This window comes from Grampus griseus, assembly GCF_964374135.1.
Source record: "Grampus griseus genome assembly, chromosome: 6".
Lineage (NCBI taxonomy): Eukaryota > Metazoa > Chordata > Mammalia > Artiodactyla > Delphinidae > Grampus > Grampus griseus.
The window spans coordinates 13,211,829-13,239,456 of NC_139000.1; the positions used below are offsets into that span (position 1 = coordinate 13,211,829).

Below are 27,628 nucleotides of genomic sequence, written 5' to 3' on the forward strand. Positions count from 1 at the left end.
TCTTTGGGTGAGTCTCGTTCTGCCTGCATTTCGTGTATGTGGATTTCGTTTTTCAGAAGCGGCACATCAGTTCCTCCAGTCCTGGACTAGCCGCTTTGGCTTCTGTGTGCTTTTCCTGGGCCAGAGGAGGAGGAGAGGCCGTGGTCCATCTGCCGTCTCTCATGTCTTGGCTCCCTCTGGTGCACCTGCCTGCAGTTTCCCTGGGGAGTTTGAGATCACTGAATCCTTGGCTGGGCTCATTTCCCTTTGCCTTAATCCAAACAGGACAGGACCTCACTTCTTACTGTCACCCAGCTAATCACACTGGCATACCCCCTACTTAAAAAGAGAACTAGGGCTTCCCTGGTGGCGCAGTGGTTGAGAGTCAGCCTGCTGATGCGGGGGACACGGGTTCGTGGCCCGGTCCGGGAGGATGCCACGTGCCGTGGAGCAGCTGGGCCCGTGAGCCATGGCCGCTGAGCCTGCGCGTCCGGAGCCTGTGCTCCGCAACGGGAGAGGCCACAACAGTGAGAGGCCCGCGTACCTCAAAAGATAAATAAATAAAAGAGAAATAAATGATATAAAACTAATGGGTGTTACCTGCCACATCCAACCTTCAAAGAACCATCTTGAACTAATGGCTACCGCTTGTGGAGCACTAGGTACCTGGCCCTGTGCTCGAATACTTATACATACATTCTATCATTTCATCTTCAAAACAACTTGATGAGGGACTTCCCTGGTGGTCCAGTGATTAAGGCTTTGTCTTCCAATGCAAGGGGTGCAGATTCATTCCCTGGTCAGGGAGCTAAGACCACATACCTTGGGGCCAAAAAACCAAAACATAAAACAGAAGCAATATTGTAACAAATTCAATAAAGACTTTAAAAATGGTCCACATCAAAAAAAAACTTAGAAAAAAGGACTTCCCTGGTAGCACAGTGGTTAAGAATCCACCTGCCAATGCCAGGGACACGGGTTCGAGCCCTGGTCCGGGAAGACCCCACATGCTGCGGAGAAACTAAGCCCCTGCGCCACAGCTACTGAGCCTGTGCTCTAGAGCCCACGAGCCACAACTACTGAGCCCGCATGCCACAACTACTGAAGCCCACGCGCCTAGAGCCTGTCCTCCGCAACAAGAGAAACCACCATGATGAGAAGCCCGCACACCGCAACAAAGAGTAGCCCCCGCTCGCCACAACTAGAGAAAGCCCGCGCGCAGCAACGAAGACCCAATGCAGCCAAATAAATAAATAAAAATGTTTATAAAAGTAAAAAAACAGCTTGATTAGACATATTTTTAGCCATTTTATCGATGAGGACCCTGGGGCTCAAAGGTTAAAAGTTACCCAAAGTCACATGGGTAGTGAGGAGCTGACTTGGGATTTGAACGTGGATCTAACTCCAAAGACTCCTAAGTTGTCTGAATGTATCCTGGCGAGGCAGTGCCTGCCTCCTCCACTTTCATATACACACCACCACCCACAGTCTTTTTATATGTAAATCACTTTTCAAGACTGTCAAGTTTCATTTGACTCGTGAAACTTTGCATTCATACCCAGGCAGGCCTTAAACTCTAGTTTTGGACCATCAGATCTAGGCTTCAGTCCAAATGAAGTAAGTAGATTGGGTGTTGGTAACCACAACATTGTTAGAACACACCGGCCTGAGTGGGAGGAAACCAGGGTTCCATGGATCTTTGAAGTTTCGTGGCCTTTTAAACTTTATTATCTCTGCGAGCTTCACCACGCTGGGCTTCACAAGGTTACTAGCTAGTAAATGGCGAACCACCTGTTTCCAAACTTCTTTTTAGCAGCAACCCCCTTTTTTCTTTTTCCAAAGGAAACTATAAAGCAAAAGATTTAAAATGCCTCTTATCAGGATAAATTCTTAAGTTCACATTTATAACATTTACTTAATGTCAATCGATGAGGCTGTTTTGAAAAAAATTAATGTTAATCAGAGTTACAAAAGGCAATTACAGCCTTAAATTAGGCTCTACATTCAATTTCAAGTGTCTGTGATATTTGTTACCACTTTAAAAATGGAATTTGAATCAAACATTTGTAAAATCACTGAAGCACCTCATAGAATTGTACAGATCCCAGTTTTTTTGTTTTTTAATAAATTTATTTATTTATTTTTGGCTGTGTTGGGTCTTCGTTTCTGTGTGAGGGCTTTCTCTAGTTGCGGCAAGCGGGGGCCACTGTTCATTGCAGTGCGCGGGCCTCTCAGTGTCGCGGCCTCTCTTGTGGAGCACAGGCTCCAGACGCGCAGGCTCAGTAGTTGTGGCTCACGGGCCTAGTTGCTCCGCGGCACGTGGGGTCTTCCCAGACCAGGGCTCGAACCCGTGTCCTCTGCATTGGCAGGCAGACTCTCAACCACTGCGCCACCAGGGAAGCTCCCAGATCCCAGTTTTAAAATCACTGCTCTTGAGGCTTTTCCCACTACACCCTTGAACTTGTAAGGTGACCTCAGATAGGTCATACTCCTTTCTGAGCCTCATTTTCCTCACCTGTAAGATAAGAAGTTGAGTTCCACCTGTTTGGGTCTCAGACCTTTAGAGAAAGTGTTGGAAGCTATAAGCACAAATTTGTACACAACTTTAAGAGATGCACTGACCCCACCACCATGCCTGTCCAAAGACTAGAGAACCATTGGACTAAGATAGATGATCTTCAAGATCTTTCCTAATTTCAGCAGCTCTGGGCTCAGATCAGGCTGGGATTTGCCTAAAGGAGTCACACTTGCGAATAGGATGCAGCCCTTTTCAATCCACCCTATAGCCAGAGTTTGTTGACAAAGGAAATTGAAACAACTAACAGATTTCAGGAAGCTCTAGAAACTTAGTAACCATAATGGAGGCTGGGAATCTTCCCACAAAGATTCTGAAGAAAAAAAACAAGAAACAAAACAAAACAAAAGGCTGGAAATTAAGCCCTCTGGAAATTACTAGACGTCATAAAACTGTAAGGAACCATTACTGTTCATTATTACTTTTAGCATCTGACTCCAAAAAAGTCTCCCACAAAATGCCTGTCTACCCAGTGTCCATTTACCCCCTTCCTCCTTCCTAGGAACCATGACTTTAGGTTTCTCCCCGTTAGAGCTCTTATCTCAGGGGAAGAGGAATCCAATCCCAGTTCCTGTCATGAATTTTACTGGCCTATTGATAATTCTATCCCCCAGCCCATGATTTGGTCAGGAATGGTCATGTAACCCCATACGGGCTCTTGAGATCTGAGGAGAGGTTTTCTATGGACTGGGGGATAGTTCCTCCTCCCTTATCTGGGAGAACTTCTCGAAACAATCCTTTATCTTTTCCTTTGGGCGTTGCCATGCATGGGTGTGATAGACAGGATGTCTACAGATATTTCACTACCAGATTGGGAGTGGCAGAGCCAAGAGAATCAACAAGAAACCCAGACAGACCCAATGGGTTTAGTCAACCAAGAGGCCCCCTAAACTCTGCACTACCATTTATGAGAGCATATAAGTGTGCTTATGGTTTAATTTGATTTGAGTTGGTTTTCCACTGCTTACAGCCAAAAATATCCTATCTGATCCACAGTGTAGTGGGTCTTTACCTCCATGGTTAGGTACTAAGTCCTGCTGTGGACTAGGCTCTTTGGTTTTACCAAATAATAATAATAACATTTTTGAGCATTTACTATGTGCCAGGTATTGTATTAAGCATAATCTCATAAAAGTCTTAGTTGGGTGGGCTCTGTTCTTATTCCCATTTTGCAGCTAAGGAAGCTACAAAGAATTGAAGTAAGATTACACTGCTGATTAGTGGTGTAGCTAGAATTTGAACCCAGGTCTGACTTCAAAGCCCCACTTTCAATCCCTGTATTGTACCACCTGCAGTTAGGTACTATATGAATACAATATTACCATTTTGCAGGTGGGGAAGCTGAGGCTCACAGAAATTTTCTGTCCTATCCCTAGTGCCTTGCACACGGCCTGGCATAAATATATATCTGTTGAACTGAACTGTCCAAGATAGGATTCAGGATCCAAGCCCAGACCAACCTCTTTCCAAGAGACGCCCCCTGGGCACCTGTCATGGCATTTCACAATGACTTCTCCATTGTAGACGATGGAATCCAACGTCTCTCAAAAACCGTTAGGAAGAGAAAAATATATGGTTGAAGTGATAGTGTTCCTGACTCATTATTTTGTCTTTGAGAGAAAAAAATATGGAGTCGAAGCAACTCCATTGCCTCAGACAACTTCCTTTCTCAGAGTAGGCAGACCTCTCTCTCTGAAGCCACAGACACTAATACACCGAAATTGGCCAATAAACTGCCTTGAATGCCAATAAATGGAAATGAAGAACGCATGGCAGGTTCACCTGCCTTTGACCTTCCACAGCGAGCTGGCTCTGTCTAGACAAGCCTCCACTTTCCCCTAGTGAAGGCCCTACAAGCTCTAGGTGGTAAAGGCTGCCTTTGTTCCAGAACTTTGCATTTGTCAAGTTGATAGCTTTGACCATGAAAGTGGCCTTTTGGAGTAGAGGTAGGCATTACAAGATCAAGTTCAAACCCCTCAGCGTGGTATTTGAGGTCCTCTGTGAACTCTCTGCTTCCCCACCTTCTGCTCCAGCCCCCTGGGCTGCTGTCTGTCCCTGAGTACAACATTCTCCCTCAGAGCTCCATCTTTGTATAGCTCCATACCCTGCCTGAGATGACCTGACTCCCGACCACTCCATGTTTCACCTGGAAAATTCCTTCCCCACTACTCTCGTCACTTCTGCGATGAATCAGACTCTATTGAGGTAGGGCCCCTAGGGAATTTACGGTTTTAAAAACCCCCTGGGCAATGAGGGTGATCAGCCAGCTTTGGAAACAGCAGTGTAAACACACACACACCCATCCCACCACATAAACCCTCACACTGGTTTCTGTTCTTCCGCGGTCCTATGAACGAGTTTTCCCTCTGTAAGTTGATGCGGATGGGTGGGGGAGAGGCATAGAACAAAAAAGGGGAAAACGCGGAGAGAAAAGACCAGAAGGATAGAGGGGAGGGAAGGGGATCTATCTCCCAGCAGTTCCTTGGACTGGTTTGGGATCTCCATGGAGAAAAGGTTTAGAGACGTAAGTTCATGGAGACGTCTAAGAGGAACTTCGTGACAAACGGAGCATCAGCGAAGAGTTAGGGTCTGGGGGACCAAGTGGGGCACAGAGGAAGTCCCTCTTCCACACCCCAAAGGCTGCAAATTTCGGGAGCATCCAGGAGCACCTCATGTCAGCAGAAACACTCGTGGGAACCAGAGGAAGCGAAGAAGATGCAGGCAGATGTTACAGGGTGTGGTACCTTGCCCACGTTCTCCTACAGGGAATGTAAGTGACTCAGGGGTCCAGCTGCTGGCTTTGAACTCCTACCGACAGTGTTCCAAGGCCAGGCCTCCCAATGACTGAGTGTAGTGGGGAGATAAGACACACCTCACCCCTGGGAGACCTTCAAATCCTTTGTTGGCTGATTTGACTTGGGCTCCAGAACATTTTAAATCAAACAAATATTTGTACACCAAGGTTCACAGCAGCATTATTCACAATAGCCAAAAGGTGGAAATGACCTGAGTGTCCATCGATGGATGAATGGATAAATAAAATGTGGCATATACACACAATGGAATATTATTCAGCCACAAAAAGGAATGTAATTTTTACATGTGCTGTAAAATGTATGAATTTTGAAAACATTATGCTGAGTGAAATAAGGCAGACAGAGGACAAATGCATGATTCCACTTATACGAGGTACCTAGAATAGGCAAATTCATGAAGACAGAAAGTGGAATAAAGGTTGCCAGGGGCAGAGGGGAGGGGGGAATAGGAGTTATTGTTTAATGGGCACAGAGTTTATGTTGGAGATTATGAAAAAGGTTTGGGTACAGACAGTGGGGACGGCTACATAACATTGTAAATGTATTTAGTGCCACTGAATTGTACATTTACAAATGGTCAAAGTGATAAAATACTATGTTATGTATAGTTTACTACAATAAAAAATAATAACAAAAATGGGACTCTACATTAAATTTTTTTTTTTTTTTACTTTGGCTCAAGGACTCCCCAAAAGCTTTGCTGAAGCTTGCTGGACTGCACGGCCATCTAAGATGCATCCGCCCAACCCCTCTTCCTCCCTCCTTCACTTGAGGTCAGACTTGCATCTCAGTCTGATGGCTCTCCAGCCTCCTGGTTCCCCCCCCAATTTCCTTCCACGTAAGCATTTTACCCCTAGTACAATCTATACCCGTTTCACCTCACTGCTTCTCAGCGGACCATGATTCACACACCAGGTGAATGAAACTCACTCACTGGTTCACAGACACAAGCCATGCCTCCCCCTTCCTTCTCAGAACAATGACTAAGACAAATGAGCCACAGCAGGGTAACACACTTCAAAAAGCTTTTTATTGAATTCAATTATTTCCAAAAGCACAAATACTTGAGACAATTTTGCAAGCACCCTGAATTTTTGCAGGGCTGTTTTTGGCTACTGTAAAAAAGCAAACAAACAAACAAAACAACCACCACACACACACACACACCAGAGTGGCCCTGCTCGCTGTAAGGTCTCCTTGCAGGATGGACAGTTCTGAAAGGCACTGACCAGTAACAGGGTGGGGCCTTCCTCAGGCAGCCAGCTCAGCTAGGGCCCTGTCCAAGGGATCCATAGACCAATAGCTGTCATCCCAGCCAAGGAACCAGCCCACGAAGGAGGGAGGCTCAAAGCCTTGCTTCACCATGGTGATAGGGGTCCGCCTATCACGATTAGCTGGGTCTGTCTCGATGTACCGCTTAGCTGCAGACACATAGGCAGGAGAAGAATCCTTAGGGTCTCCCTCGCCAAGGAGACATGGTTCCCTGCCTAAGATGGTTTTTGGTCCCACTGTACCCAAGGCCCAACCCCGCACTGGACACCACCATCCCTTAAAGGCAATGACACCCACATGACTCCTCCACTGCCCTGCCCAGGAACATGGAAGGAACGGGGGTCACAGTTTAACCTCCAGCTTCGTCCCCTACTGGAAGATATCAAAGAACCAGCTTTTGGGTTTCCAGCTCCCAAATCAGATCTGCTCCGCCACCAGGGATCTGCTTTCCCACATCTAAATCCTGACAAGTTTGGTCCTTGGGCATTCTGGGAATCTGAAGCAGCTCCTAGCTGCTGCTTCCTTTTGGTGGGACCTAAGCCTTCTGCAGAAAGTGAGCTGTTCTTTCACCACCCCAGGGAGGGCTCACCGGGGGCTGACCACGGATGCGAAAGTCCCCACCTCCACCGTCACAAACGCCCAGACCCGCAGAGGAAGCTGCTTCCACCCCACCGCACGACACAGACCCACAGGCACCCTTGGGTCCTCACCAGAGGTCAAGGCTTCCGTCTTTTCCTCTTCTTGAGAATCCTTTCCAACCCAGACAAAGACCTGGAAGAGAGGCGCGAGATGAAATGGCGTGAGGCGTGCTGACTCTACACGCTCCTGGAGGAAGCGCGGCAGGTTCCAGGTGTGGACCAGACACCCCCTCCGCTGACAGAGCCCGCGGACCGGGAATCCAAGGATTTGGAACAGAGACGGCAAACTGGTGACCTCCAACCTGCTCTGTAGGCCCACCACCCTCTAGGGGGTGGTCTGCTTTTAGACAAACTGAGTGACTAGCGGATTACATTCAATCCAGACTTCCAACTTCCCTTGCAAACGGGGAGGATCTGGCAGCTTCACCTGCACGTGGATGACGAAGCTGAGTAGCAGCTGCCCCTCTCAATGGGAAGTTCCAGTTTGCCTCAGACTCCACCATGCCTTCGTGTCTCCCCAGCTCGGCCTGCTTCACTCACTAACAGGTGCCGTCAGCCACTGAGGTTGAGACCCCTCTCTAGCAGTTCAGGAATGATCCTTTTCCGGGCATTTGCTTGTTCAGCAAATGAGCAGCCTAACATATGCTCACTGGTTTCTTCACCCAACGAACATGCATTAAGAGTCTGCTATGTGCCAGTCTCCGTGTGTCTGAGCCAACAAGGTCTAAGGCTTGGAATAAAAACAACTCACCACCACTACCACCATCCTGAATCTTATGACAAGCTTGTTACACCAAAAAACCTATCCAGCTGATTTTTATGTCTCATTTATTTTGATGTGTATCTAAAATATCTTAAAGAGCATGTCATTGATAAGATGGTATCAGACAATAAAATGCCAGACTTCCTCGCCCTCACTTATTTACAAATGTGTTCCCTACTGCAGTACATCGGCCCCTCAACACCAGGAATTGTGACTGTACTGCTCATCACAGGACTCCCAGCATCACAGCATTTTGCCTGGAAGACAGCAGTGCTTCAAAAATGTTGGCTGAGTGAGTGAATAAACAGATGAATGTACAGATTAAGTAGTAAATGGAACAAAGTTGCCAGCAGCTGAACGGCTAAACTGCAAACCTTCTGGTACTGATCCTCCAACTGGGGAGCCCAAGAAACAGCCCTGCGGGTCGAGGGGAGTCTTACACCTGCATGGCTGCTATCTCTAACCCTGACAACTCTGGGAGAAGTCAGCTTGATAGGAGGGGTTATGGACTGCCACCCCCCACGAGAATGCAAGCCCCGTGGGGACAGGGAAATGTCTACTTCTAGGTGACACCCCGGACAGTTTATGCCTGCATGTGACATGCTGCAAAGTTCAACTTTCTTTACAAACAGATTTAAAGGAAGAGTTCACGCTCCCCTAAGGCCTGGGAAGTAACGCTGGTCGTCTGATTTGCATTTATATGGTGCTTTGCAGTTGGCAAGGAGATTTTATCTACCTCTCATCTGCCCATTCTGCAGATGAGAAAATGGAGGCTCAGACAGGGAAAGTGACTTGCAGCACCGTGCTTCACCCACCTGGTCCCAGATGTCCAGAAGCATGACGTCATCGGTGGCCAGGTCTTCCTGCATGAGCTCGCCAGGGACCTCTTCGATCTGGGAAGGAATGGAAGAGGTTAATAACAGCGCACCAGCAAGCCCCTTCCCCCCCCCCCACCCCCGCCGTAGGCCTGCTCTATCTGCCCCCTTGAGTGAGATGCAGAGCTGGCTCCAACCTGCATGGGTCTATGCTGGTCTGTCAGAAGGGTACACTCCCTGCCCCTGCTGCAGCTGCAACAGCTCCGCTCCCTGGAACACACCTCCCAAGGGGCAAGCAGAGGGAGCGCCCTCCGCCCTCCGCTGGGACTCACCACAAAACGTCCGATCTTGTTGGAGCAGGCGAAGAGGCGAGGAGGGTGGGCATCCATCTTCTTGTCCTTCAGCCGTGGGGACGTGCGGTAGGCGGCCTTCCCACCCAGGGCCTCCCAGAAGCTGTCTGTGAGGGGAGGCCACACCAGTTACCAACTGACCGCACCCTCCCCCCTCCAGCACTTCTCTTTAGACCCTGGGACAAGCCCTGCCCTAGCACAACCAACTGCTCTCAATCCGCAGACTGCATCTTAAAATCCCAGGGCGCCAAAGGAGGAAGGGGCCTGAGGGATTCGACGGTGATGAAACGGAGGCCCAGAGAGGGAAGACTTGGCAGTGGACACACAGCCAGGACTACTTCTTGTTTGAGACTGACGACAGCACCGCGGGATGGGGATAATTATCCCCGCTCAACATATGAGGCGGCTGAGGCTCAGAGAGGTTAAGCAACTCACCCAACATCACACAGCTAGTATGCTGTAAAGCCACGTATCATTTCCACTATACCTGCTCTGTCCACATGTGCTATTTAAATTTAATTGCATTTTCCCACCAGTCACATTTAAATATTCATTAGCCTAAAAATGTGACTAGTGGCCACCCAATTGGACCTGGCAGACATAGAACATGTCCATTCTCTCAGAAGGTTCCAGTGGACTGTGCTGCTCTAGACAGAACTACTCTTCCCCATTTCTGCTAAGCATCAAGCAGGAGGGATTGGGCTTAAAAGTAAGAATGGAAAGACCTAGGGTTGGCATAACAAAGGTGTTCCTGACCCATGCTCTGGAAACAAAGCAGGCTTGTGGCATTGTGACCCCTCTTCCAGCTGACTTCCCCACCTGCCCCAGCCCACACTGAGCTCTCCTTTCTCTAACTCCTGGACGCCTCCCTCTCACTGACCATAGCCCTCATTTTCATCTAACTCACTTTTTTTTTTTTTTTTGGGCAGCGCTGTGCCATGCGGGATCTTAGTTCCCCGACCAGGAATTGAACCCGTGCCCCTGTGGTGAAAGCGCAGAGTCCTAACCACTGGACCGCCAGGGAATTCCCTAACTCACTTTTATTAACGCACATTAGGGGACAGGTGCTCAGGAGAGGGGGGAGGATATAGAAACCCCCAAGCAGACAGAAGGGAGGGAAACATAACAGCTGCATCCCCAGAAGCAGCAGAGGCCCCTCTGCCCGTTGCTCCTACCTGGCTCGCTGCCTTCTGCCACTTGCACAGGTTGGGCCCGAAGCACCTGGAGCAGCTCCTGGGCCCCGGTCTTCTCTGCCTGGCTGGCTCCTGTACCCACCCACAGGTAGGCGGCTGAGGGGGTTTTCAGGACAAAGGCATCGTTGGAGTTCAGCACGCCAGCCTTGGGGATCACCTGGGAGGGCAGTCCTCGATTAATCAGGAACCAGATAAAATGTCCTCAGCCCCCTCCTCGTAGCCCAGGAGACGCTGCAGCAGGACCAGCTCTTAGGTGAGGTCACAGACTTTGGGCACTGAGGGCCTTAGTTGACTCCCATGAGTCACTAGTGCACTGTGGCTAGCCAAGGAGATTCTAGAAATCTGGGCTGCATTAACAGAAGTTGGGCGCCCAGAACAAAGAAGGTGATAATCCCATTCTCCTCTAGGCTGCTCAGTAGGATTATGTTCAGATCTGCACCTTCCACCATGAAAGGGAGAGCAGCCAACTGGAATGTAATGAAGAACAATGTCCAAATTGTGAAGAATGGACTGCCTGTGAGGTAGTGAGCTGCCCGTTATGGAAGGTATGCAAGGGGCAATGGGCATTTCTTGAAACAAGGGGAAATCTAAGACACACAATCTTGCTGCCAGGGCAGGAAGGTACGAAAAGCTACTTCTTAACCCCTCAGCCAAACCCACCCAATCCCGTGCCCGGAGATCTCCCCATCAAGCCTGGGAGGCTTCAGAGAGGCCAACCCTGCCTGGGGTCCAGGGCCTGGGCATTACCTCAACAGCTCGGGTGGCTCCAGAACTGCTGGCCCGGACCTGGAAGAGGCGGGTACTGGCAGGAGCTGTCTGTCCACCCTCGCGGGAGGTGCCACCCCTGTAGACGATCATGGGTTTCCCGCCAAACAGGCTCATGAGGTGAGCAGGCTCCTTGCCTTGGACCACACGGCTCTGGGAGGGAGATAGGAGAGCAAGTCAGGAAAGGGGTGGGAACGTCAGTCCTGTACGACACCAGGCTCACCGCCACCCCCTGCAGCCAGCACAGCCTGGGCTCACCCCTCAAATAAGGCCGTCACACTTGGGTCTGTGCGCGGGTGGTGCCTGACCCTACAGCACACAGGGGCTGGCAGGGGAACAGGAGTTCCAGGAAGGCCGGACACAGCACTATTGCCTGAGGCCCCCCGGGCACTGCTTCGGCCGCTCCCCTCCCACGAGGCCCTGCCTTGCTGAGCCTGAGTCTAGTCCAAGAACCAAGAGAGCCCACGTTTGCAAATATTCCCTTAAATGGAAGCACAGGGACTGTTCGTGCACTTTCTTCCAGGATGGTGATGTCAGCCTCAGGCATGAAAGCTGGCAGAGTGGTGAGAATAGAGCCTTCCAGATCTGGAGAGACCCCTCCTGCACAGCCAGTGCACCCCACAAGCAGACTGCAGTCAAGGGCTTAGTGGTGGGAGGGAGAGGGCAAGGAGGTCTAAGATATATCACATCTGCTTCTGCCCTGTGTGCCCATTTCATTTCGGATCCCAGTTGTGACCCTGGCTAGCTGAATCTAGAAGACAATCGCACGTGTAGGCCGGGGGTATTGGAGTCACTTCCCAACGTGCGCCACCACTGCTGGGTCAGAGCTCAGAGCCAAGCTCCGCCCTGACAGCGAGAATTCAGGCACGGGCCTCAACCTCTCAGTTTCTTCCTCTGTGAAATGGGGCCAAGAATGCTACTCCTAAGGCTGATGTTGGGATGAGCTGAGGCAGTAATCATCCCACCCGGCACCCGGCACCCAGCCTCCAGGACCCAGAGGATCCCACTGTCGTGGTCAAAGTTCAAGGCACCAACCCCAAAGCTGAATCCAGAGCCCTGCTCATTCCAAGGGTAGGATAGAGAAAGGAGGATTCTGTCTCCTTCTCCCATGTCTTCCCCCACCTGCTGCCCTCCAGGGCCCAACACTGTAGCCAGAGCAACCTTTTAAACTCATGAATCCCTTCACATTACATTTACCATGTTAGCAACGTCCCCTTGTTCTCAGGGTCAAGGTCAACATCCTCACGGTGGCTTCTGGGTGGTCTGGTCCCTCTGATCATCTCCCCAGGCTCCTATCGTGGCACCCTCCCCTCGCTTTAATAACCAGTGCCCCCTCCCACCTCAGGGCTTTTATATGTACCCTTCCCTCTACCTGGAATATGCCTGGCTAACTCCTACTCAACCATTGGGTCCCAGCTGAAAAATCCCTCCCTGGATGGGGGCCCTGTCTAACCCAATTAGCTCCTACTTGGGACGTATGTGTCCTTACACTTAACACACCTGTATAAGGGGTCTATTATGGGCCAAGCATGGCTCTAAATGCCTTACAAATGTTAACTCTTCATCCTCACAGCAATCCTGTGAGATAGGTACTGTTATTAACCCCAGTTTGAGAACACAGAGGCATAGAGAGGCTAAGTGACCTGTCCGAGGCTGCCCAGAGGTGAAGACTAGCTTTAAACCCAAGCAGGCTAGCTCCATGTCCATCCTCTGAACTAAACCACCACACTGCCTCTCCTGCTCCTCTGCTGTCTTATCATTTTCACTCACTGCACACGTCGTTATGTGTGATTGTCCAACCTTTGCCTGCATGTCTGCTGAACATCTTTCTCCCCCCTAGACTGTAAACCACATCACAGCAGTTCAGGGCAGGGCAGGGGTGGGATCTGTGGGTTCATGGCTGCAGATGCAGTGTCAGAGCCCTGCATAAATGTTCGCTGAAAGGATGGATGGATGAATGGGATGATGGACAGTCAGATAGATGAGTGAACAGATGGACAGGGCCCAGGGTGTGGCCCCGAGGGACAATGGGCTCACCTGGACAGGGGTACCTCCCAGTTCCTCATCCAGCTGGGCGGTCAGGATGGCAGATGCGGCGACCTCATCCTGGGTGGACTGGGCACCCTGCCTGGAAGGGAAGTGATACTCAGCACTGAGGTTTGCAAAGAGCTCCGAGTCTCTCCTTCACCCTGGGCCTGAGAAACCCACAAATCCCCAGATTACAGGTAACGAAACTGAGACACAGAGAGGAAAAGGGGTTCTCTCAAAAGCAACCAGTGCCAGGAACCAGACCAACATGCCACATCCTCCAGCTCAGCATCTCACCTCTTATAGAGATCTGACCACAACCAACAGACTTCCTCATCCTAAATCTGCCCTGCAGGGATATTTACAGTGGGTGGCTTTCTGCCCCACCTCTTCCTATGACTGTCTAAATTTCTCATAACCAACATGTGTTATCTGTATAAGCAAACAATCTGACAAATCAACGTGCTGATGCAGCTATTAAGAAAAAAAAAAAACGCTTCTCATGAATTTTGTACCGTGTGTGTATTACCGTGTCCAAAAAAAATTCTTTCAAGCTGCTTTTAAAAGTCTGAGGTTGTCATCGTTAATCATTAGAGAAATGCAAATCAAAACTACAATGAGATATCATCTCACACCAGTAAGAATGGCCATCCTCAAAAAATCTACAAACAATAAATGCTGGAGAGGGTGTGGAGAAAAGGGAACCCTCTTGCACTGTTGGTGGGAATGTAAATTGATACAGCCAGTATGGACGTTCCTTAAAAAACTAAAAATAGAACTACCATACGACCCAGCAATCCCACTACTGGGCAAATACCCTGAGAAAACCATAATTCAAAAAGAGTCATGTACCAAAATGTTCATTGCAGCTCTATTTACAATAGCCAGGACATGGAAGCAACCTAAGTGTCCCTCATTGGATGAATGGATAAAGAAGATGTGGCACATATATACAATGGAATCAGCCATAAAAAGAAATGAAATTGAGATATTTGTAGTGAGGTGGATGGACCTAGAGTCTGTCCATACAGAGTGAAGTAAGTCAGAAAGAGAAAAACAAATACCGTATGCTAACACATATATATGGAATCTAAGAAAAAAAAAAAAAGGTCATGAAGAACCTAGGGGTAAGATGGGAATAAAGACACAGACCTACTAGAGAATGGACTTGAGAATATGGGGAGGGGGAAGGGTAAGCTGTGACAAAGTGAGAGAGTGGCATGGACATATATACACTACCAAACGTAAAATAGATAGCTAGTGGGAAGCAGCCGCATAGCACAGGGAGATCAGCTCGGTGGTTTGTGACCACCTAGAGGGGTGGGATAGGGAGGGTGGGAGGGAGGGAGATGCAAGAGGGAAGAGATATGGGAACATATGTATATGTATAACTGATTCACTTTGTTATAAAGCAGAAACTAACACACCATTGTAAAGCAATTATACTGCAATAAAGATGTTAAAAAAAAAATCTGAGGTTGTCAAATTGAGAGGCATTCTACAGAATAAGACTAGTGCTCTTCCAAAGTATCAAGGTTGTGAAAGAAGAGTAAAGCCTGAGGGCTTCCCTGGTGGCACAGTTGTTAAGAATCCACCTGCCAATGCAGGGGACACGGGTTCGAGCCCTGGTCCAGGAAGATCCCACATGCCGCGGAGTAACTAAGCCTGTGCGCCACAACTACTGAAGCCCGCGTGCCACAACTACTGAAGCCCGTGCGCCTAGAGCCCGTGCTCTGCAACAAGAGAAGCCACTGCAATGAGAAGCCCGTGTACCGCAATGAAGAGTAGCCCCCGCTTGTCACAACTAGAGAAAGCCTGCGTGCAGCAACGAAGACCCAATGCAGCCAAAAATAAATAAATAAAATAAATAAATTTATTGAAAAAAAAAAAAAGAGTAAAGACTGAGGAACTGTCACAGATTAAAGACATGATTAAATGTCACTAAGGAGACGTGATGACTAAATGGCATGTGAGATCCTGGGTTAGATCTTAGACCAGAAAAAGGATATTAGTGGGAGAACTGGTGAGATTCAAGTAAGGTCTATAGATTAGTAAATAGTATTGCAACAATGTTAATTTCCCGGTTTTGAAACTTGAACTATGGTTAAGACATGATCATAGAGGGAGCTGTGTAATGGGTGTGTGGGAACTGGCTGTAGTATTTTTGCAACTTTTCAGCAAGTCATTTCAAAATAGAAAGTTTTTTAAAAAAGAAACCCAACCGTCAATCTTCAAAAAGTTTGAGACTGCCTATAAGAGAAACGAAATGAAAAAAGAAAAATACTATACTGAGATACCATTTCATAAACTATAAGGTTGACAAACAGCAAAAGTTTGATAACACAGTCCACTGGTGAGGCCGTGGGGAAACAGACACTCTCATTTGTTGCAGGTGAGAATGCAAATACTACAAACTCCACCTACGGAAACTGGGTGCTATCTATCAAAATGACAAGTGCATTTACTGTTTGACCCAGCAATCCCACTTCTGGGAACTTGCTGCAAAGATATTTCTCTACACATTCAAACTGATGTTTGTTTAAGGTTACTAATCACAGCAATGCTTCTAATAGCAAAAGTCTGGAATCAACCCAAGTACGCAACAGCAGGGAATTTGTTAAATAAACTACAGGATAGCCACGTGATGGAATATTATGCAGCTGTAAAAAGGAGTGGGGAAGTTCTCTATGTACTGACAGAGACTAAGCTCCAGGAAGTATTAAGTGAAAAAAAGCAAAGTGCAGGATAAAATACATAGTTTGCCAGCTTTTGTAAGGAAGGAAAAGAACTAGGAATATAGGGTGAGATTTTCTTATATTTGCATCAAAAATTACTGGAAGAGTATACAAGAAACTAATGAAAGTGGGCATCCATGGAGGGGTGGGGGTCATAGAGCAAGGTGGGGAGGGACAGAATGGGGACAAGCTTTCTCAATACATGCGTTTTTATGCTGTTTCGATCCTTGACTTGTGAATGTATTATCTATTTTTAAAGAATTAAAAATAATTTTTAATTAGAAAAGGTGGGAGGATGAACAGTACTTAGAGTGGGATTGTGGGAGAGATTTTCTGTTTGTTTGTTTCTCCCTAGTCCCCATGTCTCCTACAATGGACACGTAATGCTTTTATGAGAATAGTTTAAAATTTGTTTAGAGAAAAAAGACAAGAGGTGTTGCCCTGTGGACGAGAGCCTTTCCCAGTGGATGGTGGCTGCCCCGGCTCAGGTCCACACACTCGCAGGCTTCCCGCAGCCCTGTTCACATCCCTCCTTGCTGCCATGCTCGCCCCACAGCACAGGGCCCCAGACCCTCACCAGTTGTAGATGATCTGTCCCTGACGGCCGCCATGACGGTAGTTGTACAGAATGATGTAGCTGTCACCACCGTAGAACTGTCCATACGTGGCGGGGTCCACGGGCACTTTGTTGGAGCCTTCAATTCTCCAGATCTACCAGAGCAAAGCTGGGCTCAGACACAGTGCAGCACCCCCAGTCCCCAACTCAGACCAGTTGAGAAACCACACAGTGGTGGGTAGTGGTTACAAAACACGACCGCACTCGGGCTCAGACTAAAGTGAAATAATCTGCCCAAATCACACAGCCACTAGGATTCAAACCCATGTTTCCTGCTCCGGATCCTTATACTGCACCCCTGCCCCACCCTGTACTTCCTCCTTGTATAAATCAGCACAGGGACTGGTGGCCGCATGGTAGTATACTGGACCTGCATGATAGTATTTGCAAAATGGGTTTAGTGGGCGTTACACAGTATAACCCAGGCTAAGGGTACAAATCAACGAATGACCTGGATCCAAATCAGGATCCACCCCCTTAGAGGTTGTGCAGCCTTGGACAACTTGCTCACTGTCTATGAGCCTCAGTAGGAGACTAATAAAGGATGTTGGTCTATTCATGAAAGTCTAGCGCAGTGCCTGGCACAGGGTAATGGCTCTACAGGTGGCAGCTACTCTTAATTATTAGCACCATTATTATTTTATTATTAATGTTGCCATTATCTGGATCATTATTAAGTTGTCTGAATTTTATAGATCACCTGCAGAGGCAGGGCCATCACTAAGTGACCTCAGAATGACACCTGCTGGCAGATCTCTTTGCAGAGCTCCGGTAACACGGTGTCAAAAGTGGTCACAAAGCCCTGCAGCGCCACCTGGTGGTGCTGCAAGTCCCGGGAAACAATCTCCGGACTTTGAAAATTCTCGAAGGTGATGGAGTGGGCTAAGCCTCATTTTACAGGTGAGGAAAGTGAGGTTCAAAAAGGTTAAGTAACTTGCCCGAGGTCACACAGCTGAGCTGCCAGAGCTCTTTCCACACTGCCCTATCCTGATCATTTTCATTGCATCCTCCCCTCCCACTGAAGTAATGAATGAGTGATGAATGAAAAATAATAACACCAATGACAAAAACAATAATAAATAAAAATAAACACTTTTGCTATTTCTATTGTGAAGGATGGAATCAGTGTTTGCCTGAAGCAGATTCTACTTCATAAACATCTCTGAATTCCACCCCCCCACACTTCTCCATCTTCACTGTGACCTTCCTGATCTCAAGGTCATTATCTCTTCCCTAGACTATTATAACCTCCTCAGGAGGTCTCTACCGTCATTATCCTGTCTCTAAATTCATTTTCACAGTGAGTTTAGGAAGCACAGAACTGAGCCTGTCACATTTCTGCCTTTAAAAAAAAGAAAAAGAAAAAAAACCCCTCACTAGCACCTAATGGTTACAGGATCAAGTCCACACCCCTGGACATGGAACTCAAGGCCCCTCCTTGAGGATGCCATCAGCAGCAGGCTCCCAGGACAGCTCCCTGCCTGGAATACCTACTCTTCGTCTCTGGCAGCAAACTCCTACTCATACTCTGAGGCCCAACCAAAAGGTCCCCACCTCTGTGAAGACTGCCCCAACCACCCACCTTCACTTCCCTTCCTGTGTTCCCATAATCCCTGTGCACCTCCCATCTCCCACTGACCACACAGGTCTGAGCAACCAGCTGTGGCTGTGGTCACCTCCCCTCCCAGACCATGTACTCTTCATGGGCGGGGTGGGGTCTCAGACACTTGGCATGGAGCCTGGAAGACAGTAGGTGCTTAGGGTATGTTGGTTGCAATAATCCAGCAAGACAAAATAATGCCATCCACCAAAAACTGTGGTCAAAATCTCTTAGAGAAACATCTTCAGAGAAGCAGGAGGCAGTGGGTGGGCCAGAGGTGCCAGGGAGGGAGCAAGGAAGGGGCCTGGACACACCCACCCCAGCCCCCCAGGTACCTGTTTCTGGCCTGTGCCATTGTCATCCATGCCGTGCTGGGCGGCCATTGCAGTGGAGGTGTGCAGGGTGGCGGCGTCGAAGGGCACGCGCTCTATGTTGGCGATGTGGCTGGAGAGATAGGTCAGGCCCAGGCCATCCGTCTGGTCTAGGTCGCGCCAGTTCTTGAAGAACTGTTTGAACAGTGGGGTCTCGCCACCCTCAGGAAGGACGGAGACCTGGAAGGGGAGGGGGGAGAGCAGGACATGCTGGCTTGGGGTCCCCCTGAGGACAGGGGCCACCCAGCAGGGGTCCTCAAGGGAGCCTCAGACACCCAGTCCACACTGAGGTGGGATACCCACCCAAAATGGACCCATTCTCACTGTCCTACCTGGCTCCAAGACTCACCTGGGTCTGCTTGGGGTAGTCCATCTTGGAGATGAAGTCGGAGGCCGTTTTGAGGGCAGCCTTCCTCTCCTCCGTGTTGGCCTGCCTGCCTGTCAACAGAGGGAGGGTAAGGGGCCGGGGGTCAGTGCTGTGCCCCCGCATCCAATGGTCCAGGGAAAGCAGAAGGCCAACCTCCCTCCCTCCTCTTCCTAGACTGTGGACAGCCAAGGCCAGAGAACTCAGAGCTGATCACACCATGAGCTCTCGGGGGGCCAGCTGGGGGTCCTGCTTGATGATGGCAAGCACACCGACCACTGTGGCCCATTTACTGAGCTCAGAACTATACAAAAATGATGGCATTTCATCCACACAACAACCTTATGTGATAAAGATCATTATCTTGTCCTCATTTACATATAAGGAAACCAGGGTCTTAGAGAGGTGAAGTGACTTGACCAAGGCCGCTCAGCCAGTAGGAAAGTTGCAACTCAGACCCTCAGGCCCCCCTCCTCTTGCCTAGACTCATGAGCCAAGTTCCTGCAAGGCTGCTGGAGCTCCCACTCGAGGTTCTGTTCAAGCCCCTCCCCTGTCCCCAATACCTTTCCAGACAAAGATTTTCCCATCTTTGCCATGGTCCAGGATGAAGCAGTCCTCGGACTTCAAGGCCCCCTGGGCGAAGGGGTTCTCATCAGCCACGAGGGAGACCGACATGGTGCCCGCACCATTGGAGACCTGGGAGGACAAGGGAAAGGCAGCCCAGCCCATCAGTGACCTCCACCACTTCAGCCTAACCATGGGCGCCCCCAAGACCACACGTGGGGAGACCCTCGTCTCACCCCCACCCCCAAACGACACTGCAGGGTAACATGAGGACTTGTGCCCTCAAGCCCTGAGGCTCATTCAGGATTTCTTTGTCTTTTTCCACTATGTCACAACCACATCTGCGACCTACACACAGGTGTAGCATGGAAACTGCACACGGAAAGGGAAGGGGGAGGATCCAATGCAGGAATGCAGGTGGCATAGGAAAAGAACTGTATAGTTGGTGAAAAGATATTCAACCTCATCAGTTAAAAAAAAAAAGGAAATAAAGAAGAAAAAGAAAAAGATCTAAACGCAGTGTAGGATTCTGGATTGGAACCTGGAATGAAAAATTGGGGAAAACTGAATAAAGTCTGCAGTTTAGTTAGTAGTATTGAACTGATGTTTCTTAGTTTTGACAAATGTACCTGGTTATGTTAAGATGTTCAGGAGAAGCTGGGTGAAGGGTATACGGGAACCCTCTGTACTATCTTTGCAATATTTCTGTAAACCTAAAAATTATTCTAAAATAAAAGTTCATTGAATTTTTTTAAGTGTACCATACTCGTCAAAATTCAAAAGACTGACAATACCCACGGGCTTCCGTGGTGGCGCCTGCCGATGCAGGGGACGCGGGTTCGTGCCCTGGTCCGGGAAGATCCCACATGCCGCGGAGCGGCTGGGCCCGTGAGCCACGGCCGCTGAGCCTGCGCGTCCGGAGTCTGTGCTCCGCAACGGGAGAGGCCACAACAGTGAGAGGCCCGCGTACCGCAAAAAAAAAAAAAAAAAAAAAGATCGACAATACTCAGCGTTGAAAAGACTCTGGGTGAACAGGCACTTTCAAACCCGTGATGAAGGTAACTAGGGAGCCCTTCTAGAATGCATTTTAGTAATACATATCAGAACTCTAAAAAATAAGTGCTCCACATTTATTGAAAACTTACTATGTGCCAGGCACTGTTCTAAGCAATTTATGTAATTTATATAATTTAATCACTTCTACAATTATACAACTCCTTTAATCCTTAAAACAACCCTGTGGTAGTCCTAGTAGTGTCCCCATTTTATTCACAAGGAAACCAAGGCACAGAGAGATTAAGTAACCTGCACAGCTAGAAAGTACCAGACCTGGGATTCGAACCCAGGTAGTCTGACTCCAGAACCGGTAATTTTTTTTTTTTTTTTTTGGCCACATCCTGAGGCTTGCAGGATCTCAGTTCCCGGACCCGGGATTGAACCACAGCAGTGAGAGCCCAGAATCCTAACAACTAGGCCACCAGAGGACTCCCAAGAACCAGTATTTTCAATCACTGACTCTTTATTCAGCCTATGACCCAGCAATCCATGTCTGGGAAACTCCCCTAATGCCACACTTCGCCCAAGTGCACAAAGAGGGACTGTCTGCAATCAGAAAAGGTGGAAACATTCTAATGTCCATCAAATAGGGATCTGCTGAGATTCCTACATTCCTAAAATAGAATACTACACAGCCGTTATAAAGGACCATGTGTAACTCTATTACAGACAGATATTCCTGACCACGTCAAGTGGAAAAAAGGCCACAGAAAAGCATGAATCGTTTGGATCCATGAATATCAAACAGAGATGGAAAAATATATGTAACTAGACACAGAAAGCTGTATCTGGAGATTTCTTTACCAAAAGGGTAACCATGTAACCATGGTAACCCATGGAGAGGAGAGGAGGCGAGGTTGACTTTTGAGTGTCGTTACTTCTGTAATTAAAACCCATTTTTAAAACAGTACTGGCTACCTTAAACTAGTGAAATTGCACTGACTCGTATTTTCTTCTTACGTTCCTGAGAACTGCTCAGTACTGTTATTTACAACGCGTATGTGTTACTTTAGTATCAGAGTAAATGTCAACAATGCGGTTTTTCCGTGGTAGTGATGAGAACCTTCACCTCATGTTGTTGTTATTTTACCACAAACAAGCCTAGGGCACGACATGGGTGTCACAGGCCCAGAGGCCAGAGTTCCCTGGCCCAGGAGCAGCCTCGATTCACTTCTTTAAATCACAAGAAGGCAAATTCCCCGGCGGTCCAGTGGTTAGGACTCCGTGCTTTCACTGCCGAGGGCGTGGGTTAAAGGGAACTAAGATCCCACAAGCCGCACAGCGCGACCAAAATAAATAAATAATAAAATCACAAGAAGAAATTATAAATAAAGTCATTAACCATAACCTGCCCCTCAACACACACACACACACACACACACACACACACACACACACACACCCCACACACACTTTTGTACTATTTCCCTGTATCTTCCTACAATACTCCCATCAGTTTCCTCTGTGGACCCCCGGAAATCCTGAAAAGTTGACTCGACTGCCCTTCTCCCCACTTTACAGACTAGGAAACTGAGACCCAGCAGAGAACATGTGCCGCCCAAGACCCCACAGATGAATGTAACGCACGTGTGTCTGCAGTCGCTCGCACGCCCTTACTCCCGGGGCAGGAAGGCAAAGGCAGCAGGTGGGCGTCTACTGGAGGCGTGTGGAAGCCGAGTCCCCCCCCACCCCACCCCCACGCATGCTTTGCTCAAGGCCCCGTGGCAGCGGAGCTCAGGAAGACCAGGTCTCCTGACCCAAGACCCAGGGGCCAGCGCAGCTGAGGCTCACCTTGTAGAGCTTGGCCAGCTTGCGGTTGGCTGCGTCCTCCTTGGCTGTGTCCTCGGTACCCTCGGGCAGAGCCGGCTTGGGACCCAGCACCTGCAGGAGAGGGAGACACGGAAGAAAGGGTGGCGGTGAGCTCCTGGCAGCCTCCTCCCCCAGGGAGGGGACTGAATTCCTGAGACAGCTCCCTCCCCAGGCAGGTAAGGACCACGTGGGCGTCCATCCACAGCGACCTTCCACTTAGGGTAAGGTCCCCTCCAGAGACATCCTGCATCTCTTGACGTGTCTCCTGTGTGCAGAGCTCAACCAGGGCTGCCTGTCGAGTCCTTCCCTCCTTGTTCCTTGTCTCCAGGAGCTCCGTGCTCCTCTGCCTCCTGGACAGTCCTTCAGGTATTTATTCTACCATTTCCTCCTAGCCTTCTAAGAATGATAAATAGAGCTATGAATACCTTCCACCACATGCCTTTAACAGACCTCATTTCATCTTCGCACCCATGCTGAGAGGCACAGATTATCACTCTCGTTTCACAGGAGAGGAAACTGAAGTCTAGAGAGAAGAAGTACCTTGTCCACACAGCTATAAGGTGGCTAAGTTGGAATTTGAACCCGTATCCCTGTGATTTTAGAGTCTATTTTCACACCTCCATTCTGAGCTACCTCGAGCCTCAATGGCCCCAGCTACTGCCCCTCTCAAGCCATGTTTGGTGTCCAGGCTCCTCCCCATAATAATCACCTTCTGCTCTTCCTAAAAACCAGAACTCAACAGCCCCAGACAAGCAGGAGACAAGTGGCATGGAGCAGAGCCCGTGGTCTCCTCCTTTTCCTGGTGACCTCTGCCTCTGTTGATATGTCCTCAAAGCACAACGGCTGACAATGCCATCATGCAATTTGATGAAATGGGCTATAAACTACTAGGAATGGTCAGAAGAGGAAAGAGGGGATAGGGTCTCCATTGTCTCTTTCTGACCTGGCTCTAGCACCAGGTCCACCCTCGGAAGACGCCAAGACCCTCCTTCTCAGCTCCTTTGGAGGACCTAGCCCTCCCAGTGGGAGGGTGTGGCTCACAACCCCGGGATGTACCAGGTCCTGGGATTCCAGCCCCACTTCTCAGGGGAGTCTGGGAGTTGTCGGGGAAGCTGCTCTTCCAGCTTGGTGGAAAAACAAATTCACCTCAAAACTGCCTGTTGGATGGAGGAAAGAAAGGAGCCTCCTGTCCCTATTCTCAGCCCCACCATGCACTCCCAGGATGTGGCCGTGGGCACCTGGAGCATCGCCTCCGGCTCGGAGCCCTCCTCGGACACGTGCACACGGGCCCGGCCATTCCGCTCGTTGTCTCGGATGCCCTTGGACAGCTCTGTGGCCTTCAGCCTCTCGAAACGGTTGCTCTTGGAGCCGCACCACTGATAGATGTCCTGTAAGACAGGTACCCCACGTAAGGCAGTGCCGCATATAAGCCCTGCCCAGCGACATGGCAAGGAGGGAACTATGGGGGCGGGTGGTGAGCTCACCTTGTTCTCTGCTTGCCCAGGTGACAGCGGTGGAGCACACACATGCCCACATCCAAGCACAACAGGTGTGATCTGTGTGCACCAGGGTATGTGAGTGCATGATTTGGGATATGTGTTTCTTCACAGGTACCCCTACACATAGAATGTGTATAGAAATGTTTGCCTGCTGGTGGGAGCAGAAATTAGTACAACCACTTTGGAAACCCATTTGGCTGTACCTTCTAAAGCTCTGTATACCGGTATCCTATGACTCAGCAATCCCTCTCCTGGGAATACACCCAACAGAAGTGCATGCATACATCCACCAAAAGACCCGTGCAAGGATGTTCAGAGCAGCACCACCTGGAATAGCCCCAAACTATCCCAAGTGTCCGTCAACAACAGAATGGATCAATGAACTGTGGCATATCTGCCCGATCAATTCTTATATAACAAGGAGAAGGAACAATTTACAACTAAAGGCAACAATATGGATGGATCTCAGAAAGAAAATGTTGGGCAAAAGAAGTCAGAGATCAAAAGCAAAGATTCCACGTACATGAAGTTCAGAAACAGGTGGAACCAGTCTATGCTGTTGGTTGAGAGAGTCTGGGATGACGGTTATCCTTGGGGGTAAAAGGATGAGAAGAGGACAGACGGGGAATTCCCTGGTGGTCCAGTGGTTGGGACTCTGTGGGGCCCACTGCAGGGGGCATGGGTTCCACCCCTGGTCAGGAAACTAAGATCCTACAAACCACGCGGCCAAAAAAAAAAAAATCTAAGAAGAGGACAGATGGGGCCTTCTGGGGGCTGGTGACATTCTGTTTCTTGATCTGGGTGTTAATTACACGGGTGTGTTCACTCTGAAATCTATAGAGATGCACACTCAGGATTCACACACTCTTCTGTGTACCTGCTACACTTTAATAACAAGCTTACACTCAGTGTGTGCCTCCGTTTGCATGGACCTTACACCACGTGTATATATGAGGTTGGGTGTAGAACATCCGGCCATGTCCTTCTGCAGGTATGAGTATATGTGGATTTGAGAAGAATGTGTACAAAGCATCAGTCAGTAAGGGGGGCCTGGGTAAGTGCAGCCCACACACGTTGCCACATACAAGTGGGCATGTGCAACTACACGTATGACGTGCACATTGTGGGTCCCTGAACAACATGCCCAAGTCTCCATGTGTAGGCACTCATCGTGATGCCATGCCCACGCCTGCTGGGCAAGAGCTTATAGTTTTTTTTTTTAATTGAGATATAGTTGACTTACAGTGCTACATAAGTTTCACGTGTACAACATAGTGATTCACAATTTTTAAAGACTATACACCATTTGTAGTGGTTATAAAATATTGGCTATATTCCAAAAGCCTATAGTTGCTGCACATGCGCGCCATGTATTTGCAAGTGAATGACTACGTGTAAAAAGGTACACAAGATGTGCACATGAACATGCCAGGGAGTCTGTACGTCAACTGAAGCCAGAGTGCGCTGTGCGTGAGGTCTGTGTGTGGGCATATGATGAGTCTGAGTCTACACGCCAGGCACATCTGCACCCAAATCTCTGCAGGTATGTCTGACTGCTACACAGAGCATGTGTGTGCACGGGGGCTGCTGTCTCTGTGGCTTGCCCTACTTGTTCACGTGGATGCGTCCACCTCCCCAGAGTCAGGCCTGGAGCACCTCAGTGGCCCCTGGGAAAGGGGAGGGCACAACTTACATTGCCCAGGTCCAGGATGAAGCAGTCGCCATTGTTGAAGCTCTCCCAGGACACAGGCACCTCGGTGCCGCGGGGCACACGCCGCCCTTTGACCTGGAAGAGTCTCTGCACCACCACCTCATTGGGTACCACGTGCTTGAATCCTGATGCCACGCCTCCTTTCTGTTGGGTCAAGGAGACAGCGTTAGTCCACGGCAGAGCGTCTGGGGAAGGGATAGGGATGAGTTGAAGGAAATTCTGGCCTATGCACCACTGGACTTCTAGCAGATTCCCTACCCACTGCACATTGCTGCCACCCCTTTGAATCTCATACTCCACTAACAAAGACCACTGGGCCCACTTTCCTGGATCAAAAAGCTTCAAACATTCCTTTCTCAAAAGCTGCATTTTCTAAGGGATGTTCTAAGGAACTCTAATCCCCCAAATAGTCTGCAAGGAAAGGATTCCATGATCAAATAAGCACAAGGAATGCTCCCTACTTGCTCCCTGACTGTTACATAATGTACATCCACATAATAAAGGCTCTGGGAAGTCCTCTGGTAAATAAACCTGCTTGCCTTTTGTTTTAGAGAATATTTCCCTGCCTTATTGAATCAAGAACTGCTTTTCTCCTCCTCATCCTGCCTGTAGCTCGAGTGTTCTGCAAAACCCACTTTCAGAAGCACTCACCCGAAGCTTTCCCATCCTTCAAGGCTCTCTCGGTCTCCAGCCGAGACCATTCCCCTCCCTCCTCTGATGCTGCTGCAGCAAGTCCCACCCAGCTGTGCCTTCAGAGGCAGCTGTGGGTAAACGACAGAGCACTGACCTCAGGTTCAAGTCCCTGCCCTGCCACTACAGTGCTGGGTGACTTTGGGTAAGTCTCTTTCCCTCTCTGAGCCTCAGGCCTCTCCGTTTTGAAATGGTGACAAAAGCCCCTGCTGTGCCACCTTCTGCAGTCATCACCAAGTTCCAGGGAACTTCAGGAAGGATTCCTGGCAGCGGTCAAAACTGCCCTTGGCTCAGTAGAAAGCCAAATAAAGTGGGCTGGGCGTCCTCATTAACAGTTCCCAGCTCCAGGTGCTCATCGACCCCAAGCCCCAGGGATGTCAAGTCAGAGCTGCGAAGGTCCTTATGAGCTTCCCGTTTTATGCATGAGGAAACTGAAGCCCAGAAAAGTGAAGTGACTTACTCAAGGGCACTCAAAAAGCACGCGGCAAAGCTAAGGAGTAAAACCTTGCCTCCTGTTCCCAATCTGGCACTCACCTCCCTGCTCCACACGTCAAGGGCCACTAAGGCCAGAAATGTGGCCATCACCTCCAGGCCCCTTGCTGACACCTCAGTTTGCAGAGCAAAGCCAAGTCTGACTTGCCGCAGAGTCCATGAGGGCAAGGGACAAAGGGAGTGAGTATAATTGGGTTCCTATTACGTCTACACGCAGTAAGCAATACAGAAGTGGTTGTGAAATGATAATGCCCACTCTGCCGGGCATTTTGTATGTGTCCTCTATGAGGGAGGTGTCATCATCCCCAACTTACAGATGAGAAATGCAGACGCCAGAAGTGAAGAGACTTGCCTAAGATCTCAAAGCTAGTAAATGGTGGAGCTAGGATGCAAACCCAGGTGTAACTAAATTTGTAAGGGCCACATTTTCCCCCAACATCAGGTTTTCTTAGAGCAAAGGTCACTAGGGTCACCCAGGATGGGAGGCAGGAACAAACCACTGTTCAGAGCAAGGTTCTTCAAGTTGAAATGTTTTCCCTGTTGTGAGTGGAGCGCCCTGGTGTCCTTTCTTAGTACTAGCATGAGGCCTTTCAAGAGCATCCCCTCGGGCCCAGCAGGGTGGCCAAGGTATTCGCAGAGCCTTTCTTTCCACCTGGCTTCAGGGACCCTCCTGCTGGGGAGCAGGTAAGGAAAGGCAGCTGGGGAAGAAGATGCAATGCCCCGTGCTCACCTGGTAATGACCGCAGAGGCTGCCACTTACTAGGCCTGTGACAGAGGCTGAGGCACCTGCTTTATGGCCATGCGGTGTGGTCCCCACAAGCCCCTGAGGTAGCAACTCTCATTACCCCACTTCACAGGCATGGAAACTGAGGTGAAAAGAGGTTCAGCCCCGTGCCCAGGGTCCCAGATAATTGGTGTAAGTTTTAC

General features: G+C 49.2%; 1 protein-coding gene across 5 annotated transcripts in view; it reads right to left on the minus strand.

Moving 5' to 3' along the window:
• Positions 1-6,378: 6,378 nt before the first annotated feature.
• The window catches only part of GSN (gelsolin), a 56,649-nt gene continuing 35,399 nt past the window's right edge, over positions 6,379-27,628 (minus strand). For all 5 annotated transcript variants that reach the window (XM_082657113.1, XM_082657112.1, XM_082657110.1 and 2 more), the window contains 14 exons: positions 25,502-25,663; positions 23,548-23,697; positions 22,292-22,381; positions 19,444-19,576; positions 18,866-18,954; positions 18,481-18,696; positions 16,507-16,640; positions 13,204-13,294; positions 11,149-11,319; positions 10,384-10,558; positions 9,191-9,315; positions 8,859-8,936; positions 7,353-7,413; positions 6,379-6,791 (listed from right to left, as the gene is read on the minus strand). In XM_082657113.1, the coding sequence (XP_082513239.1) occupies positions 6,622-6,791; positions 7,353-7,413; positions 8,859-8,936; positions 9,191-9,315; positions 10,384-10,558; positions 11,149-11,319; positions 13,204-13,294; positions 16,507-16,640; positions 18,481-18,696; positions 18,866-18,954; positions 19,444-19,576; positions 22,292-22,381; positions 23,548-23,697; positions 25,502-25,663 (1,845 nt within the window). In that variant the 3' untranslated portion in view covers positions 6,379-6,621. The remainder of the gene's footprint in view (positions 6,792-7,352; positions 7,414-8,858; positions 8,937-9,190; positions 9,316-10,383; positions 10,559-11,148; positions 11,320-13,203; positions 13,295-16,506; positions 16,641-18,480; positions 18,697-18,865; positions 18,955-19,443; positions 19,577-22,291; positions 22,382-23,547; positions 23,698-25,501; positions 25,664-27,628) is intronic.